The sequence below is a fragment of the Myiozetetes cayanensis genome, unplaced genomic scaffold, assembly GCF_022539395.1.
Source record: "Myiozetetes cayanensis isolate MyiCay16 unplaced genomic scaffold, myiCay2020 scf19, whole genome shotgun sequence".
Taxonomy (NCBI): domain Eukaryota; kingdom Metazoa; phylum Chordata; class Aves; order Passeriformes; family Tyrannidae; genus Myiozetetes; species Myiozetetes cayanensis.
The window spans coordinates 6,917,420-6,935,953 of NW_026087400.1; the positions used below are offsets into that span (position 1 = coordinate 6,917,420).

An 18,534-nucleotide genomic window follows, 5' to 3' on the forward strand; every position below is an offset into this window, starting at 1 on the left:
TCCAGTTTGTGGTCATAAAGCAACACCAGGAGCATTAGATATTCCTCATAACAAAGCTTGATTTTTTTTTTTTTTTAAATCCCCAAAACTATACAGTGTCTTTCAAAAAAATACGGGAAAATAGTATGTGAAGTGGTTTTATAAAATAAATAATCTATTTTCTATAAATGTACAAAATCAGTTATACAGCAAGTAAGAAACTGGTACAAATGCAATAACTGAAAGATATATTTAATTTTATAACTGTAATAATTTATTTATGAAATATATCCACATATATATAAAATATATCATATGTTTTGGCAAAGAGCTCCCTTTCTTGTTTCAAAGAAAATCTATTACCACTGGTTTAAGCCCTATATAAACATTTGTACTGTTGATTTCTTTTCACTTCTCTTTTGGTCTCCATCTTTCTTCTTATAAAATATAATTTATTGTCAAGGAGTTATAGTTTAACCTATTTGCCCTGGGGAAAGTCTGCATGAAGGTCAGTAAACCCAAAAAAAAAAAAAATTTGTCACAAGTAAGGGATTTCCTCTCTTTTTAAATAATATAGAACAGGATTTGCAAAAGTTACTCTTTTTTCCTTGCTTACTCTTGCATCCTCGTAGCAAAAACAGGTCCATAATTTCTGAAGACATCATTGACATCATTGAGATTGAAAAATGTCCAGGGTTGGGTTTAATCCTTATTGCCAAGTTTCCAGGTTATTCAGTGATGTTGTTTCCATGAAGATAAACGTCATTTGTAGTAATAACAGAGACAAATGTATGAGCTGTGGATGGTAACGTGGACAGGGGCTTAGAACAGCAAATATGAGTTACTCTGATTGTTTGAAGCTTCATTTGAAGGTCCACAGTCCTACCTTTGCATCTTTAGGAAAATTCTTGGGGCTGAATAATCAAAGTTCTGTTCACCAACTACAGTGCATCCTTAAATAATCACTGTGTTTTTGAATGGAACTTTGAAGTGCAGGAATAATTTGTGCCTAAATTAGGTAATCTATTGAATACTCAATGTATACTCTTAAGTTGCTATAGTTTATAATATATTTATATTAGCCATTCATATTTATTCTGCATAGATACTGTCATTTAAACATCTGCCACGAAGTTACAATATGACGATTCAGGCTTGCATACATTAACAAGAGAAATATTTTGCATCTGTTTATTCTGAATGAGAACTCATGTAGAGGCAATCTCTCTCTAACTCCCCACACTCTCCAATTGCAGTTGCCTGCACAAAGCTGTGGATGGATTCCTCAGACACAAAGTGGAACAGCATGTTTCTATTGTACTCTTTTAAATCACAGAGGAAAAAAAAAAAAAAAGCTCCCTGAAACTTTGCATTGCTGAAGTTTGGATCTGCCTTTGAAGTTTTCTTCAATAGTGACACATTCCCTGCCAGTTCCATGATAAAGATTATCCTTTACTGAGACTCTCACGAGGGGAACACGGGACAAAGCTTCCTCATGCAGGTCCATGTGCCCTCAGAGTGGCACTGCTGAAATGGGAGTGGTGCATTGCTCAATTCTCCACTGGCATCGCACTGAAGCATCAAGTTTGTCCATCTCAAGGGAGAGTTGTAGTTTTAAGTTCTTGTTTCTGAGCTCCAGCAAATAAATGTTAAAGCTTTAAAAAAAAAAAAGACAACCAAATTGCTTAATATTCAGCACTAGCTGCCTGTTACCATCTCCTTGATTATGTGTACCCAGAGTGAACAGTGCAGAGTTGTCTGATTAGCTCTGCTCAGATAATCATAGCAATAAATCCAGCTTGAGGACTCCTAATCCAAGTGCTTTCCTTCACAGCAAAACATTTTGGGTACCAGTGTGACTTTTTTAGAAGTGGAAATATTTGAAACTGGCAGCCAGGTCCCAGTAATCTCTTTGTATCTGTTATCAAAAGCATATTTATTTTTCCCTTCAGATGCTTTTTCCACAAGGTTCTTTTCTGTTTCTTTACCTTAACAGTTCTAGTTTTACTGAAGCACTGCGTTGGGATGTGAAGCTTAAGTTGCTGCAGTGCTAAATGAGCAAAAACATGATAGACAGGAACAGCCTTTGCCTTAAAAAAAAAAAAAAAAAAAAAAAAAAAGAAAAAAGAAAAAAATATGTATTGGCTTATAGCCAAAGAATCCAACTTTTGAAGGAGTTAGATCAGCACAGGGAGGTTTTAGCAGTTCCGTGTGTAGTAAGGGTATTTTAAAAATAACATATAAAAAACCCCCAAACAAACAACTCCTGGGCCAAATTCTGCCCTTATTTATAACATACAGTTAAAACAATTAAGGATGCTGTAAATACAGAGAATATTTATGAGAAGTCACTACTTGCTTTCAGTATTAAACATCTGTAACTTACCTGATTGTTCAGAATCCTCCGGACTCTCTGTGCTACTGAATGAAGTTGTGTTCCTCTTCCCTGCACTGGTCTTTCTCCTCTGTCTTTTTCATTGATCCATGATTTCTGGAGAAGAGAGATTTTCCAAGTTTGCAAATGTGCTCTTGTCAAGTCCCCTTATGGAGCCGTTCATAAAAAGGTGATGTGATGCTCTTTGTTAGACTAGATAAAACATTCCAGAATAGTGCAGTATTCATCATGCCCCTAACTGGGCAGATCTGCTGTTTTCAAAAACACCACATCATAGAAAGGAACAGCAACATGAAAATTCCAAACAGCACTGGCTGGCTCTGGCCTCTTTCCTTCACCTGCTAAACTCTGAGGTGAGATATCAGTTCTCTCGCTTTTGTTCTTGCTGTTCACTCCCCCGTCCCACTGGAGGGGAAGTGAACAAGCAGCTCTGTAAGTGCTTGGCTGCTTGCCAGGGTTAACCCACCACCCTGGAGGGGGAATTTTAGTTAAAATGAATGTGTTTTTTAGCCAGTTCCATTTGGTAAGTGCAACCTGATTAATTTATCTCCGTGAAATAGTCAAATCGTGTAGACAGGTGGCAACATTGAGATACTCACCTTCTTCTGTCTTGCATTCTTCTGCAAAACTGCAAACACTGTTCATCCTGAGCATCCAAACAGGAACATCGAAATGAAGACTGGGAAGTGCTTTGATTCTGGCCTGTAGATCTTTTGCCTCTAAAGCTGCCTCTGTAGTTAGACAGTCCATATGGCACAGTCCTCCTGTTGTGAGTCACACATATTGTGTATTTTAGAAGCCAATTAAAATGATATTCCATGCCTTTTGTGTTTTAGTAAAGAGATCTATTGATGCAAAGCAATAAATAGTGGCACAAAAATCAAAACATACTTGCATAAGAAGTTGTGCCTGTAAAAGATCAGAACTTCTGCCCACTTAGCTCAGGCTTTGGGGAAGTTATAAAGTAGCAGACAATCAGCTCTACTGGTGGAATTAATTGGCAATGACACAGTCTAAAAAAAGACTGGAATGCCTAATAGCTGATACAATTACAAGCAAGATTATAGCTTATTTTACTCCTGATTCCTGTGTTGTGTTGGTCACCCTCCCCCAACGTACAGTATTTATTATGTCCAGTGCTGTGGCTGGTGTGAAGTGACAAAGGAGCTGTGCTGATTTCACCAGAGAAGTAACATCCATGATGTCAGTTGTGTCATCTTCATGATTCTGAGCCTGATTTGCCATTAATTTGATGGTTGAGACATGGAGACAACTGTCAGCATGAGTAGTTCACTCCATCATGTTTGGAACATGATCCCTGGAGTTGCAGAGGTGAGAAACTGCTGGATAATCTTCCCTGTATGTATCTATTAATACTTTCCTCCAGGAGATTGTATTCTGTATTTCAGCACACCAAGAAGTAGCATGAGGCAGCTCTCTGTATTTCCCTGCAATCTGGCATGCTTTGCTCTTTAATGGGTTATAGTCAATCACTGCCTGCTGACATCCCCAAAAAGAGTTGGATGATTTGGGCTGATGTCATAAATTATTCTCCTTCAAGTTGTTAAAGAATCTCAAGTGACAGCAGCTGTCCACCACATGAAACTTCTGGAGACCCATAAAAGCTCCTGTGGATTGCTAAGCAGCCCACAACTCCACAAACATCTAAAAATCTGAAGGGAGTCTCATGTTCAAAAGCAAGAAAGAGGAGTGAAGGGGGTGGGGAAAAAAAAAAAAAGACAGGGAAAAGGAAGTAAGAGTAGATGTAGAAGGGTTACAGAAAGGTTACAGAACAAAGCCTGAATAATCAGTTTGCAACCACTACCTTCACGTAGTTCTACTTCTTTCATTTGCTTTCATAAAAACATCATTAGGCTTTTAATGGGAAAGCTGCAAATTTTCCATTTTCCCACACACATGGTGGGCTGAAAGGCTCAGAAACATTATTTTCCTAATGTCTGCAATAATTCTGGTGTAACATCAGTACAGTTGATGCAAATCACTTATTCAAGCCTCTGTACATATGAGCTTGTCTTTCACAGCCAGAGCACACCTGTCAGAGTTAGATTTATCTTAAAATCATACTGAAGGATAGAAAATCACAAGCAATGTTTCTGTGTTAAGAGCCCACAACATGGTCCTTCTCCTCCAGATGCTGCTCTGCCTCACCTACATGCTAAAACTGTTGCATATTTTCCCTTTAGTCCTGTGCCCAGACACTGGGGAAGACAAGAATATGCATATTTGACTCAAAACACTTTAGGACTTGATTTTGGCCTCCCTTCTCTAACAGCCATTTAAAAAGCTTTTTGTTGTCTTTAGGATTAGGAGCGAGTCTCATTTTATAACTGAAGAGTATTAATGATTCCATACTGCCATCTGCTTTAGAATGATGAATGTTGAATGGCTAATGTAGGTAACTTCTGGCATAAATAATTGCTGTATGATTGGGGTTTTTTTTTATACAAATACTTTTTTTTTTTTTTAATTAAGTAATAGCTGGTATTTAGACACAGGACCTGCTCTCTAAAAAAAAGTTCCTTTATTTTTAAGAAATCCTGTATGAAAACTGTCTGGTAAAATTCTATTATTCAACTTCCTGTTCAAATTGAGACTGAAATAGAAAGATTAATATGGTGTGTGGTAGCCAAATGTGAAAGCCCTGTTTCACGACAGATACTTTGCCAGGGGTTAAAGAAGCTACTTGCAGCTTTTGCAGATGTCATCCCATATTATGCTAATAAGACATGAAATACTGCAGTATGTTATTCTCATTATTTAAAGTGGTTCCTTGTTAAAAAGTCCACTCTTCCAAAATATGATACCATTTTTTTTTTACTCTGATTCTCTAAGCCAGAATCTCTGTGGGACTGAGCTGCAGTTTGCCCTGTGTCAGAGGTTCTGCCTGAATAGCTGGAGAGGAAGAAGGGAACATGTTTTATTCTTAATTGCTGCAGTTTGCAAATTAATGGACCAACTAGGATTGCCATCAACTTTCAATTTCACATTAATGCATCAGTATGTGAATTACAGTGAGTGAGGAACGGGCCCATTACCAGTCTGCTGGCTTTTCTAAGAAACAGTAAATTCCAGCAAACAGGGAGGGGTAGAGAATATAAATTAATTACAAGTGATAAGAGCCATGAATCACAGCCCTAAGCAAAGGAGGAAATTGATATTTTAGATGCAGCTTCTGATCTTTGTAATGAGGTGCTTCATGCTCTGTGAAACACAGAATGCTTATAGGAGTGTGGTTCATAGCTTAGGAAATGTATGCAAGACCTTTTCATTCTCAGTGGCCCAGAAATACCTGCCAGTGCTCTGACAAGTGTAAGAATTACCTGGAACATCCAAGTGAAGTTTATATCTAAGCTAACGTGCAGGTTTGCCCATCAGAGATAGAAATGGAATAATGCTTCTGATATGCCCGGTTTTGATTTCTAATCCAAAAATTCAAACCCAAAACAGAGATACCTTAACAGCAACCCAGATTCTTTGCAATAGTGTTCAGAAAGAGCCAAAAAATAGAGATGTTTTACTGCCTGTCAGTTCCTCTGATACAACTCGTAAATCACGTTTAAGCAAATGTCAGTTTGTGTATAGTTATTGTTCCAGGAGCTGAAAATATTTCAAGTTTAGTTGTTTCAAGTTAGTTCATGCCTCTTTCTCAGCACTTCAGAGGTGAGAGGAGATGCTGAAGAGATTCAGTTGAACAGGTATCAGAAGCATTTGCCTGGCAGCTTCTTCATCTTAGATTGTTACATGTGATTAATGAATGCTGTTCGTTTTCTGATTTTTTTATGGTGCTACTGGATTTTTATTATTTTTGTGGTGTTGCAAGGCTCAGGTACAAAGTGAAGGAGAATCACAATTTCTACACATTGAATGGGAATTATTGTCAGCACGTGATTGTCACCGAGCACTTGTGTGGCAAAAAGAAGTCTGTTTGCTTTCTGTTTCAAATAAGGCATCTGTTTTCTTTAGTCAGAGCTTGAGGACTTTAGTACACCCAGAGCAGTTTGTGTCTCCTCAGTGAAGATGAGGATCAGTTGGAGTGGGGCAGAGGGCAATTTGTTGGCTGGCTACCTGCTCCAGGCTTCTGGAGTTCCTGAACAACCAGTTCCCTTACACTGTATTCCTCGTGCTTATGACCCAGTCCCTGGCCAAAGCACTGGCTAAGAGCCATTTCCAAACTTTTTTTTGGGGGGGGAAAAAAAAAGATAAAATTGGAATTTCGGACCTTTAACTCAGTAGGCAGCATTTCTTCCTTTATGTGAGAACAAGCTTCTCCTGAAATCGTTGTCCCTGTATAGAGCTGCGTTTCCTTTATCCCTTTCTTCTCTACAAAGTGGAGAAGGAGCAAACCTGGGCAGTTCTGGATCAGCCTTTCCAAGGTAGTGCTTTGAACTGGTATCTGATTGGCAACACACAAATCTGTGATTTCTGTGGAATTACTCTCTTTTGTGGAGTTAAGGATCATTACTGCAGCAAGTGAAGGGGGTGCATGAAAGTCTGCTCGCTCAGTTGTAAAGCACTTAGAGAAAGCCTGAGTTCAAGGAAGTAGTTTCTTCCTGGGCATAAGTTATTTGTTCTTTATTTTGTAAAAAAAATGCTAACACAACTCTCCAGTACTTGGAATTATTCCATGAGTTGTAATTATGATTAGTCAGTGCAACAGATCTGTTAGGTGAAGATAATTCTGTGTACAACAGAGCAGCACAAAACTAATGAAAGCACAGTGTGCTCTTGCCACCTGAAACACTTTAGATTTCTGCGGTGAAAAGAATACACAGCAATCTTTAGGTCAGAAAATGTTCCTTCTAGAATTTTAAAAGAAAAAAAAAAAAAGTATAGATCTACAGATTGGATAACAGATGCTGAAATAACCTAGATTATTTCTCTACTTTGTGCCCATAAAACACAGTCATAAAAGCTGTCCCCCAAAAGCCAGCTAGCTCTTGAAGCAAGAGTTGGCCATTAAATTTACAGAAGTAGGGATTTTTTTTTTGTTGAAAAAGACAAAACTACTGGGTAATAGTGGAACAGCCATTCTGAACCAGGGATATCAGGGAAAATTTCCCACAGGAGCAAACTGCCCACTGAATGATAATTGCCTTCAGGTCAAATTGGGAAGCATGATTTGCCTAAGTCCTGCTGTCCCTCACTTATAGTGAATTCAGGCAGACAAGTCTAATTGGTTTATTTTAATTTTTATAATATGTGGTTGAGTTTCTCATGCTATGTTATAATTGACCTATGAGCTGCTATTATTTTCTACTTTCCCAGCCTCTTAAACACAGTAGATACCTCCAGGGCACTGGAGAGTTTCAGGCAAAACAAAGGGATAAGGGGGTTGCAGCAATCATCTTAGATGCTGTGATTTCAGCATTCAGCAATATATTTTCTGGCCTGCATCCAGGCCAACGAGGCTCCCAACAGTCTCCAGTGTTTTCAGACAGTCCTAAAATGTATGAGATCCCTGTAAGGACCGCTGAGAACAAAGAACACAGAAAGGAAGCAACGTTTACCATCCTCCAAGTGAAACAAAATGAAAAGCTGCTTGGGGGAAATAACAGATATTTCTGTGTATGCTTTCATATGAAGCCACTGCAGTATAATATTGTGTAGCTCTATGGATGAAGAGATCATTGGCTGCTCTGAAAGTTGGCTCCAACTCTTTCTGTGACAGACATCATTTTTTAAGAGTGTTCACAATCAATGTACCTCCCCTATTAACCCTTCCTTATCATCATTATTTAAGAAGTAAAACACCTTCTTCAAAGAAGTGTTTTTGTCATCCTGACCACGTGCTCCATTCTCAGAAGCTGGACTTTTTCTGAGTAGCTTTTTACACTTCAAGTCATTTTCAGAGGAAACAAACCTTTATAGCCACACCTTTCTTCTCCACAACCTCAATTTAGTAGTAGTCAGTAAACTGACAATTTCACTGACCCCATGAGTTCTTTGATTTCCCTCACACTGGGGATTTCATGGTACCCAAACCAAGTCCTGTGAGAATCTGGAGGCTTTTTATCTCTATCCATCCTCCTCCTGTAGCTGTCAAAATTATGTTACATGTTTTCTTTTTGAAACGTGATCAGAGCAACATCTGAGTTGCTGAGTGAAAAGCTGGGGTACATTTCTTGAGGGAAGCAATATGAAGCACAGATTGGGGTGAGAGGTGTCCATTAACACCCCAAATCCCCAGAGGGGCTGGGTAGAGCTCACCTGGCTTAATAAACTGAGCCACTGTTTCACAGAAATACCTCTCCCAAAACAACTCTCAGCATATCCTTCAGTACTTCATACCCATCCTAATCTGATCCCAGTTCGGTGGCAGGATATATAATTTTTAGTTTAAGTAAATAAGTAAAATTTGGTGCATAGTTTTCTTACTGTCAGGCCCAAACTTCCATCGTTCCTTTTCTCCCTCTGACTGGCAGGGGGTATCATTAGTAAGTGGTTCTAACACAAAACCACTGTGGTAAATGCCAAAAGGCAGAACTGCTGGGAAATAGGGATTAAAGGCATCAAGTGAAGTGTCAAATGGTAGCTTTTCAAACTAAAATTCAGAGTGCTTACTGCTGAAGCCGCTCCAGCAGTGCACACAAAGAACACACACTAATTCATGTTTCTGCCACTCTCTACAGCCTGTTTAGTTCAAAATCCACCACAGGTTTCAAAACAAATAAAACGAAAACCTGGGGGAAAATAAACACATGGTGTTAAAATGTAAGACTGATGAAAATGAGTGTGGTTTGACAGCCCTCGAGACTGTTTATCCTTAGAATTAGACCAACATGAGCAGCAGTGGGGAAATCTCAAGGCAGTGGCCATCAGTGTCTCATCCCTGACCCCGTGTTCTGCAGGGCCAGCGCCTGCAGGGATGTGGGATTTTTAACTGCAGAGCCAAATCCTTTCAAGTCTTTCTGGATACTGCTGTAAAATATCCATACTCTGGGTACTGTAAATAAGCTTTACAGGGAGACTAAGAGGATAGATTCTTCTTCTAGGCCGAGGAGGGCGTGCAAGCTGAAATGTGCACATTTCAGACAGTAAGACACTGAAAGTGGGAAGTCAGTACACAATTTAAATATGCAAGAATAACTCTTTGAATAAACAGGCCTAAAAGTCAGATCAGTTTGTCCATGATAAAATATGGCAATTACAGCAGAAGCCTGTTACTATGTTCAATAAATCTGTTTGAAATCTGTTTTGTGAAAGACAAATAGCTTTCATTGAATATGTGGGCAGTAAAGATTGCAAAATCAGGGTAAATTTCATTCAGAAAAATAAAATCAACTCAACAGAAGATGTATCACTTCACTTTTGGCACTTGGCTCTGATGGTTAACCATGTGCACTGTTTAGCTTCCTTGTTTGAACTGCCTGGCTTGCAGCCACTGTTTTATCATCATGCCTTTGGCTACCAGGTATTTTCAATCTGATCTAAAGTTTATAACCACCTGCTTAATTGTTTTGCTGAACAAGAAATCTTTAGCCATGTACTTTTATTTCCAGTAGAATACAGGGCGTCATCTATACATATTTAATGATGATTATCCAAAATTGAGGTAGCTGTAATACTTTGGAATATCACCTAATGCCCATAAGGATGAAATGCAGTCACCAGTGAGGTGCAGGTAACAAAAAGATGTTGTGAAGGAAAAGTCAGCCAGCAGAGCAGCAGTTAAAGCAGGAGTGACCAATGGGTGGCCTGAAGTCTTTTCTGTAACAACATCCCAAGAAATCATCTCTACATGTGAGTAAAGCTATGAGTGAAGCGATGATAGGGCACACATTGTTCCCATTCTAAGATGACTTTCTGATGGCAACCTAAGCTAGTAATGAGCAGAAATCACTGACTTGTAACTGTTGGAGAGCTGACTGCCTGTGCAATCGGCTGGTGTCTGTTCAGCTTCTGACAAGTCGCGAACAAACCCATCCGTCATCACCTCCAGGAGAGACCAAAACAATTCGAGTGTATGAAAAGCCTTTCTCACCCCATCCCATGGTCACCTTAGGTCAGGAAAACACATTTCTGTTGGGAGCTATCTGGAGCCAACCTAGTGCTAAAGGGTATCTGACCTTCATATGTTACAGAAACAAATTTATTAAGTGACAGAACATCAGGTCCTTTCAGTGTCACCATGTGGTCACAGACCACAGAACACTCACCAGATCCTCTCCAATTTATCCCACACAGAAAAGCAACAGATACAAGTCAGCTCCTGCTCATGTCCTTCCACACAGGAAATAGAACATGTGTTAAGTACAGAGGATCAGAGCAGCAAACACAGTGTGAGATCAAACTCTTCCTTTCCCTTTGTCCATCCATCCAATTTTTCCTGATTCAGAAATTCGTGTAATTGGCAGACAGAACTCTTAGATCATCATGTAAGCTGGTGTGTACAATGTGGTCACAGAATTTCAATTCAGTTACTCCTCTCTTGAAAATAATAGCAAATACTGAAATAAGACATGTCATCTAGAAAATAAATACACTTTTGCTTTGATTTAAACCATTCAAAAGAACTGTTCTTATTTTTGGTGCTTAGTTTGAGTGAGGAATTGTCCTTTGAAAATGGTCTGGATTAGTGCCATAAATTCTCATTGTAGTTTTATTTTAGAACTGAAGACCACTTGAGTATCTGATGCTGTGCCCTCACAATAGCACTGCTTTCTTAGGAGTTGTCAGCTTTTATCTTTTACTGATCATTATGAGCATCCCTGATGCTGCACACAGCAACATTAATGTAATTGAACCACATGTTGCTGTCACATGCACAAGTTCAGTTCATATTGAAATACAGAACCCCTTTGAAGAAGTGCAGATCTAAATGTAGTCATCTACATTTTCTTCTTTAACTTACAGAATTAAGCATCAAGTTATGTCTGTATTGCATCAGTGGGTACTGTTTAAAAAACAATTCATTCTTCTTTAGATTGTGTCTGTAGCTATAGATCAAGATAAGCATAATTAATCACTTGACAAAAAAATACATTGCAAACTAATTCCTGACTAATCAATCTTATCAGTGAGAACAGTTTACCACCTTTTAATTGTCTTTGTTATGCAAGCTTTGTCTACACCACATAATTGCATTATTCTGTTCTGACTTACCTGCCTTTCTCTAGGTCATCTTCTTTTCCACTTAAAGCTCCCACTGTTCCCAGCATAAAAGACTCACTATGTCAAAATAACACACTGATGCTCTTAGTGGTCTGGCCTAACAGCAGTGGTTCAGCACAAGTATAAAGCAATACTTAAAACATGTGTGCAGAGATAATTTCTCTCTTAATTGGCACAAGCTGCAGGGAGTCAGAAGCTCCACACTCTGCAATTTTGTGCTTTTCTACAACTGTGCCCCTGCTGATCTAAGTGATTTCTCAGCAGGGATAGGAATAGACCATCTATCATCACTTTGCCTCCAACAGCTTCACTAAAAACTTCAACTGCTTTTCCAGAAAAGGAGGAGTGGCCATGACTAAGATTTGGTTTGAATGTATTACAACAATGCTTAACAGCATCTCCTGTTGGGAAAAGCAGAAGAAACCAGAGGAGGAAGTAAAGTTTGCCCTTGAAGTATGGAGGCAACAGTAATGTTGAGAAAATATTAAGGAATTTTTGTGGGGAATGATAGAAATGATAAGTGAAAGAAATAAATTGGGAGAAAAAAGAAAAAATAATAAGCAATTATAATAATTGATGTAGGAAATAAAAAGGTAAGTATATGAACAAGAAAAATACCAGAATCAACAGATGTCAGGAAAACTTCTCCAAACTTTTAACACTGTCTTTCTCACTATGTATTTGATCCTCAAAGTTGCATTGGAGCCAAGTTTTTAATAAATATAAGAACTTCCAACAGTGTGTGTACAAGAGCAACATAAAAGCCCCGTTTACAAACATGTTGCCAGTCTGCTCAGATCCAGGGATTACTTCCAGTTAAAAGCAGTGATGTAACCTGCTCGGGATATAAAATTGCAGAAGCAGGCCTGGTTTCCCTCATTCACATCCAGAAGTACCTTTTGACTTGCTGAGACATTACTCCAGGTAGGACACCAGGGCAGAATCAGTGCCTGTTCATTCAGACACGGGATAGGAAATCTTAATGCTGCTTCTGTTGCACTGAAAATGTCTGACACACTTAGTTCAGTGACCACCTCTGCCCTCACACATGAAAATATTCCTGTTTCAGTCTAAAGGAAGATTTGGACAAGTACATGGCCTGCACACAGAGCTGCTCCTTTCACTGCTCACCTTCCTCAATCAGACCAGAAACAGCGTGAGGAGCAGGACAGCAAAGCTGCCCACTTCAGACACACACACACTCCAGGAAACTCAGTCCCTACTGGCCTAATTCCCTACTTTCCACCATCATCCATGCACTCTTTACCAACCCCCGAGGGCTCCCAGCATCCCAATTCACCCAGTTCCAGCAGTGTTGTTAGGCTATACAAGTCCATGTCTTTGGAGCACAGTAGCTAATACATTCTGTATATTCTGTGTGAATATTTTGTATTGACATTGAATGTATTCATTCCATAGTTTGCACAGAAATGTCCAGTCACATAAAAGTTATGAAAAGATATTTTCCTAGGACTCACATGAAATTATTACAGGTTAATTTATACCCAGTGGGGGTGGACTTAACAGAGCTGAGAGATTTGCTGCTATTTATGTACAACTGACTTTAGTTAAGCAAGCAGAGCCTTAGAGCCCCAACTGTATAATATATGGGTTATTATACATATTTCATTGCTAATGCTATAGGTATCACTAAAACATTAGATACCTCTATTTCTATTTTATTTTTGTTCTTTGTTTTGTGATGTTTGCACAAAACTTTCAGGTAGGAAAAAATTCTCCACATCACTGAATTGATGCATACTAAATACTTTTCCCACTGGAATGAAAATTGTAATTCCTGTAGACTTAAAACAGGGTATCCTAAAGGAAAAAAAAAAAAGAAAAGAAAAGAAAAAGAGGAGTGTGTGTTTAAAATTAGCAGTGGTCTATTTATTCAGTGCGTAGGGGAAAAGGAATGTCATTCCCCCATTTTCACTGGTGAGCTCTGACTTAAATTTACTGAGTCATAAATATTTGGCTAAAATAACTCTATGTAATCCTGGGGTGGATTAGTGCAGGTATGGAACTCAAAGAACTGAATGACTTGTGTGAATACATGATACTTACAGGTTGGTAGAAGTTCAAAAGACGTCATCAGACATGGCCTCTGGCCAAGACACACATGTGAATTTACAAATTAAGTGCCCTAAATCCCATTTGACTTAACCTATTTTACTGCTACTTTTTTTTTTTTTTTTTTTAACTCCTTTTGTTATTTTAATTTGATTAAAAGCTTTGCAACTGATTCAAAGGCAGATCTTAGTACAACTGTTCCCAAACTTTAGTCACTGAGGTACTTGATGGTGTGTATAGAAGTTCTCAGTCATACAGCCTGAAGAACTTGAATTCCTAAAGTAATTTGGTTTGGGGTTCATCTGATCCTGATTATTTTTTTACTGAACTGATCACTGTGGTTGCTTCAGGACTGAAACCTAATAGCCTGTGAGAATCTACAAATCCTTAGGTCTGTTGTAGTTATTCAACAAGACAGGATATATACAATGGTGTAGAAGAAGGAGGCCTCAAACCATTGGGATGTAGGCAAAGTGTCACCCTTCCTGATGATTTCTTGTCATTAAGCACTGTCAGTACCAGACTCCGCTTTTCTGCACGTGTGCTCCACCCCCACTGCCCTGTGTGGTGCTCCCAACTTCCAATCCATGGGAAATGCCTTCAAAAACTGGTTTTATTATGACCTGAAGCATAATGATGACTTATGTTTGCCATTCCACAAAACATAATTGCAAAAGGCTTTCTTTTGTAACGTCTTAAAATCTGGTATATTGAATGTTTTTTTTTTTTTTAAAAAAAAAAAAAAAAAAAAAGAAGAAAATCATTATTTTAACATGCCGGTATTTTTCCATAATAATTTTTATCCAAACCAGTACAGTTGAACGTACAGACAATCACACAGTGTTCTTCCCTTCCCAATGAGTGGGTTATTAGGAACAGATTTCTCCTGGAAAATACCCACTGTTCCGGTATTTCGTGCAGGCTGTGCCCAGCACATGGATGGTACCCGGACGGCGGGAGCGGGAGGTCCCGGCGTCGGGGGCTGGCGATGCCCGCCGTGCCCCCTCCCGGCAGGTGCCGAGGTCACCGCGCTCCCGGGGGCTCGGGGGGGCTGCCCGGGCTCCCTCGTCCCGCCCTGACCCCACCGGGGGCGGCTCCGCCTCCGGCTCCCCCCGCCCGGGCCGTCCCCGCGGGGTCCCCCGTGGGGGATCCCCCTCCCGCTCCTTCCCTCCCTCCTTCCTTCCCCCCATCCCACCGCCGCCGCCCCGCCATTCCCGCCGCACTCACTCGGGGGTGTTGATCCAGATGATGTCGAGGTGGCAGTAGTACACGCACTCCTTGTCCTTGTAGGTGTAGCAAGTGCAGCGCCGGGCCCGCGGCCGGAGCCCCCCGCCCGCCGCCGCCGCCGCGCTCTCCTCCCGCTCCCGGTGCGCCGGGTCCCCGCCCGCGGGGAGCGCCGAGCGCGGCCGGGGCAGCGCGGACCCTGCGGGGAGGCAACAGCAGCGCTCAGCTCCCGGAGACCGCTCCCCGGCTTTGCAACAATCACCCGAACCACCCCCGCTCCCCCCCTTCAGGAGTTTCAGGGGTGCTTAAAGCACCGTTATGTTTGGGTTTTTTTTGCTGCCCCACAGGGGTGCCTCGCTAAAGCCAGCGCTTTTGTTTCGAACCTACGTGCGGCTAAATGATGTCTTTTTGGAGTCTGGTTCTCTACCGCGCGCTCCCGGAGTGGGCTGTTGCTTCACAGCCTTTTGGAAGAAAAAAAAAAAAATACACACACACACAAACCCACCCAGCCTTTCTTTGTGTGCATGCGTGGAAGTGGCAAAGAAAGAAAGAAAGAAAGAAAAGAAAGAAAGAAAGAAATTCGCGTTACCTGCAGTCGACGTAATCGTAAGTCCAAAGAGGAACAATAAACCCAGCTCCATTAAACCCAAATTGCACGCTGGTTAACTGCAGGCAAAGGTGAACTGCAGGGGCGACTGAACCGTTCCAGGAGGAATCACTTCAGGTTGGAGGCAGGGAATATCCTGGGGCTGGCGGCGCACGCTGCTCCCCGGAGTTAGTTCCCACACAGAGGTGTGATTAGCAGTTCTCCCTTGCAGTTATTTTCCTCCAGTGCAGGCTTAGTCCTGAAGGGGAGAGAGCGTTGTCAAAAGAAGGGAAGATCCATCGCTTGGCTTTTCCCACACACACCTCCCACCCCACCCCCCAGTCCGATCAGAAAGCGGAGCTGCTGTTTTCCAGCTGCAGACGCCTCCCACCCGGACAGCTGCCGGCCTCCCCGGGGCCGGGGGCGGGCACGGCCCCGCTCCCGCCCCCGCCGCCCCCGCTCCCCACCCGCCAGGTACAAGCAGGGATAGAGCAGCACATCCTCCCGGAACAGCCCGCCCGAGTTGCTAATGCTGCTCCTGGTTCCTCGCTTGTCAATGGTCTGATCCTGTTCTCCGTATCTAATTCCAGGAGGAATCATTTGTGTGATGAAAACGCAGCGTTTTGACTCAAAACTGGGCTACGGCTTTTTGGAATTGTTTGGGGCTTTTTTTTTTTTTTTCTCCCCGAGACTCTCAGTGATTCCCCAGGTGAAATTAAGGCAGCAATTTATTAATACTTTCATTTCTCCAGTTACTTATGAGCACCTCTTTGTGGACAAACCTACCTGGAGTGTAACACTAAAGGCAAAAGGGGGTTTCATATTGCGTGAAATACCTGATAGCTGGGCTTAGAAAAACACTTCTGCATTTGGCCCCATTTTCTACTGTAGTATCAGCTCTTAGGGGATAAAAGGTAAGGGTTTCAGGGAATTGGCTCTATCTTTTCTTACAGTAGTATTTGTAGTATATCCTGTTATAGGAAACATATGTTATAGACAGCACATGGAAAACAGTTGCAAATTTAATTGTGGATATTTTAAATCAAAGCACAGTGTTTCATTTAAGAATATGTCAGTACTAATAGAAAGATCTGCAGCCAGAATTTCTGTCATGTATCACACCAATTTGACATAGTCACTAAAATCTGGTTTGTGAGTAGAAAAGTAGTTACAGGATCACCCAGGTTACATTATCCATGTTCTCTACTGCCTCACATTCTTCTCCAGCCCTGCCCCCAATTCCAGCTTCTGGTGTGGACTATCCAGTAACACTTGCCAAAAAAAAAAAAAAAAAAAAAAAAAAAAAAAAAAAAAACAACCTCATTAAGATGTCATGTTTTGTCAGTTTGTCAAACTGCCTTCTGTCAGTCTCTGAAGCCTGAGAGTTTTGTGTGAGAGCTGTAGTTATACCCAGCTAAGAACAAGAACACGATGGTCATCACACAGGGTAATAGCTGGAAAGTTCCATTGTCTCAAATTTTGCTGAGACCACAGTTCTCTGTGGAAACTTAAATTGCTCTTGTTTCACACAATTTGTGCAAATTACAAGATTTTGGAATATAAAATTGAAATGCCAGAAGCATTAATTGTGCCCTGTCTCTAAAACCCAGGCAGAACCCACAAGACTTAAGGTTTGTACCCTCTGCAGTGAGTGCAGCTCGTGAGGACATGTGAGTTTGCTCAGGTACTGACAGCATTCAAGCACTGAAGCAGAACTGTGAAAGCACCTTAGGAGATTTTAGTTCTGCTAACTTTAAATAGTTTCAGTACAGTTGCTAATTTGAGGGAAAATAGAGCCCATGTAAATGACTGAACTCAGCATTATATTGAAGTTCATGCTGGAGCTCAGAAAGTAAGTGCTTCCTTACCTTTGAGGATGAGTAGCTGCAGTGACCTGAATGTTTGTACCGTTTGCTTTGCTGGACTGTGGGTTTGTGTAAGGTCAAGTCATGCTCTCCAAGCATCAGCAGAGTTACAGTTTGGCTTCACAGTTGTATAGGTGCTCTACTTTAAAAAGTACTGTGACAAAACCTCCTGGAAAAAAAAAGAATTGAAGTTATTTGCACTTCTTATACAACTAGAAAAATTAATTTCTCCGGATCAGGAAGTTCTAGATATCGTACTCTCGTGCTGTTGGATTGATTTTGACAAATGCTTATGATTGCATTTTAACTTATCTGGGGGAAAAAAAAAAAAAAAAAAAGATTTATTGTTCAGTTACTGTGTAACAGAACTCTCTGCAGTGAGTAAGAAGTACTGATTACATGTTGTGGGTGTGACAAGTAACAATGGCATGAGTAAATTCTGATTTGTGGATTTAATTTTCTTCATTGCAACGGGGTGGTTTTTTAAATACTGATGTAACATTGTCATAGAAATTGGCAATATATAACTGTATCATACATATAGGTGCATTACAGCAAAGAAACAGTTATGTTGTATGTGAATTGTTTTAACCACATTTTCCCAAAAAGCACTGTTCTATTTTTTAAACAAGATTGTGAAGGCCTCTTCTACATTGCTCTGCTTTTCCTTCCATATGCTATTTAATCTCTGAAGAGCCAGGGGAGACCATATCAGCACTGATACTGAGTGCTGGGCAAACAAAAGAAGTAATAAAATATATTCTGAAATTATCTGTCAGGGTTCAGAAATTAAGAAGGGCAAGGGTTTGGTCAAATGACCTCATATAAGCTTTAGAAGAAGATAAGACATAGACTCTACAGGAAGAAAGACTGTCATCAAAGGAATTAATTCTCCTGGATACTGTAGGTCTGGTTCACATTTGCATTGATTATCAAGTTATTTGTGTCACACATTACCTAATGACTTGAGAACTTTTTGTTTCATAAATACAGGAGTCTCAAAGCAAGAACCGTGGTTAAGCAAATAGCAACAAAATAAATTTTAAAAATCTCTTGAGTTTGGGTAGTACTAAAACATGTCTGGGTATCAGCGTCAGTGATACTCACATGTGATGCAAAATGGTTTTGTAAATCTATTTAAGGATTATGCTTTCATTTAGTTAAAGAGCAGCAGCTATTGAAGTGGCAAACAGAGATTGCAAGCCAAGAGATCTAATTCATAGTATTTTTCATTTTTTCCTTTAAAATTCTTTTAACTTCGTAGTTTCCTTTTTCTGTTT

At 40.4% G+C, this 18,534-nt stretch overlaps 1 protein-coding gene and 1 long non-coding RNA gene across 4 annotated transcripts in view; one reads left to right on the plus strand and one right to left on the minus strand.

Moving 5' to 3' along the window:
- The window catches only part of LOC126639281 (uncharacterized), a 122,603-nt gene that overhangs the window by 54,553 nt on the left and 49,516 nt on the right, over positions 1–18,534 (plus strand). The gene's annotated exons all lie outside the window — the stretch shown is intronic.
- Positions 317–15,576, minus strand: EDN3 (endothelin 3). Its single transcript, XM_050313958.1, has 5 exons — positions 15,393–15,576; positions 14,807–15,002; positions 2,974–3,138; positions 2,366–2,470; positions 317–1,634 (listed from the first exon to the last, which is right to left on the minus strand). The coding sequence occupies exons 1-4, from the start codon at positions 15,442–15,444 to the stop codon at positions 2,398–2,400; spliced, it is 486 nt and encodes a 161-aa protein (XP_050169915.1). The 5' UTR covers positions 15,445–15,576; the 3' UTR covers positions 317–1,634; positions 2,366–2,397.

Bases quoted from the DNA above. Each gene is read 5' to 3' on its own strand.
- EDN3 (XM_050313958.1), bottom strand. From the start codon at position 15,444: ATGGAGCTGGGTTTATTGTTCCTCTTTGGACTTACGATTACGTCGACT. The intron at 15,003-15,392 runs GTAACGCGAATT...GCCTCCCCGCAG, and splicing joins TACGATTACGTCGACTGCAG to GGTCCGCGCTGCCCCGGCCG. The intron at 2,471-2,973 runs GTGAGTATCTCA...TCTCTTCTCCAG, and splicing joins AGAATGCAAGACAGAAGAAG to AAATCATGGATCAATGAAAA.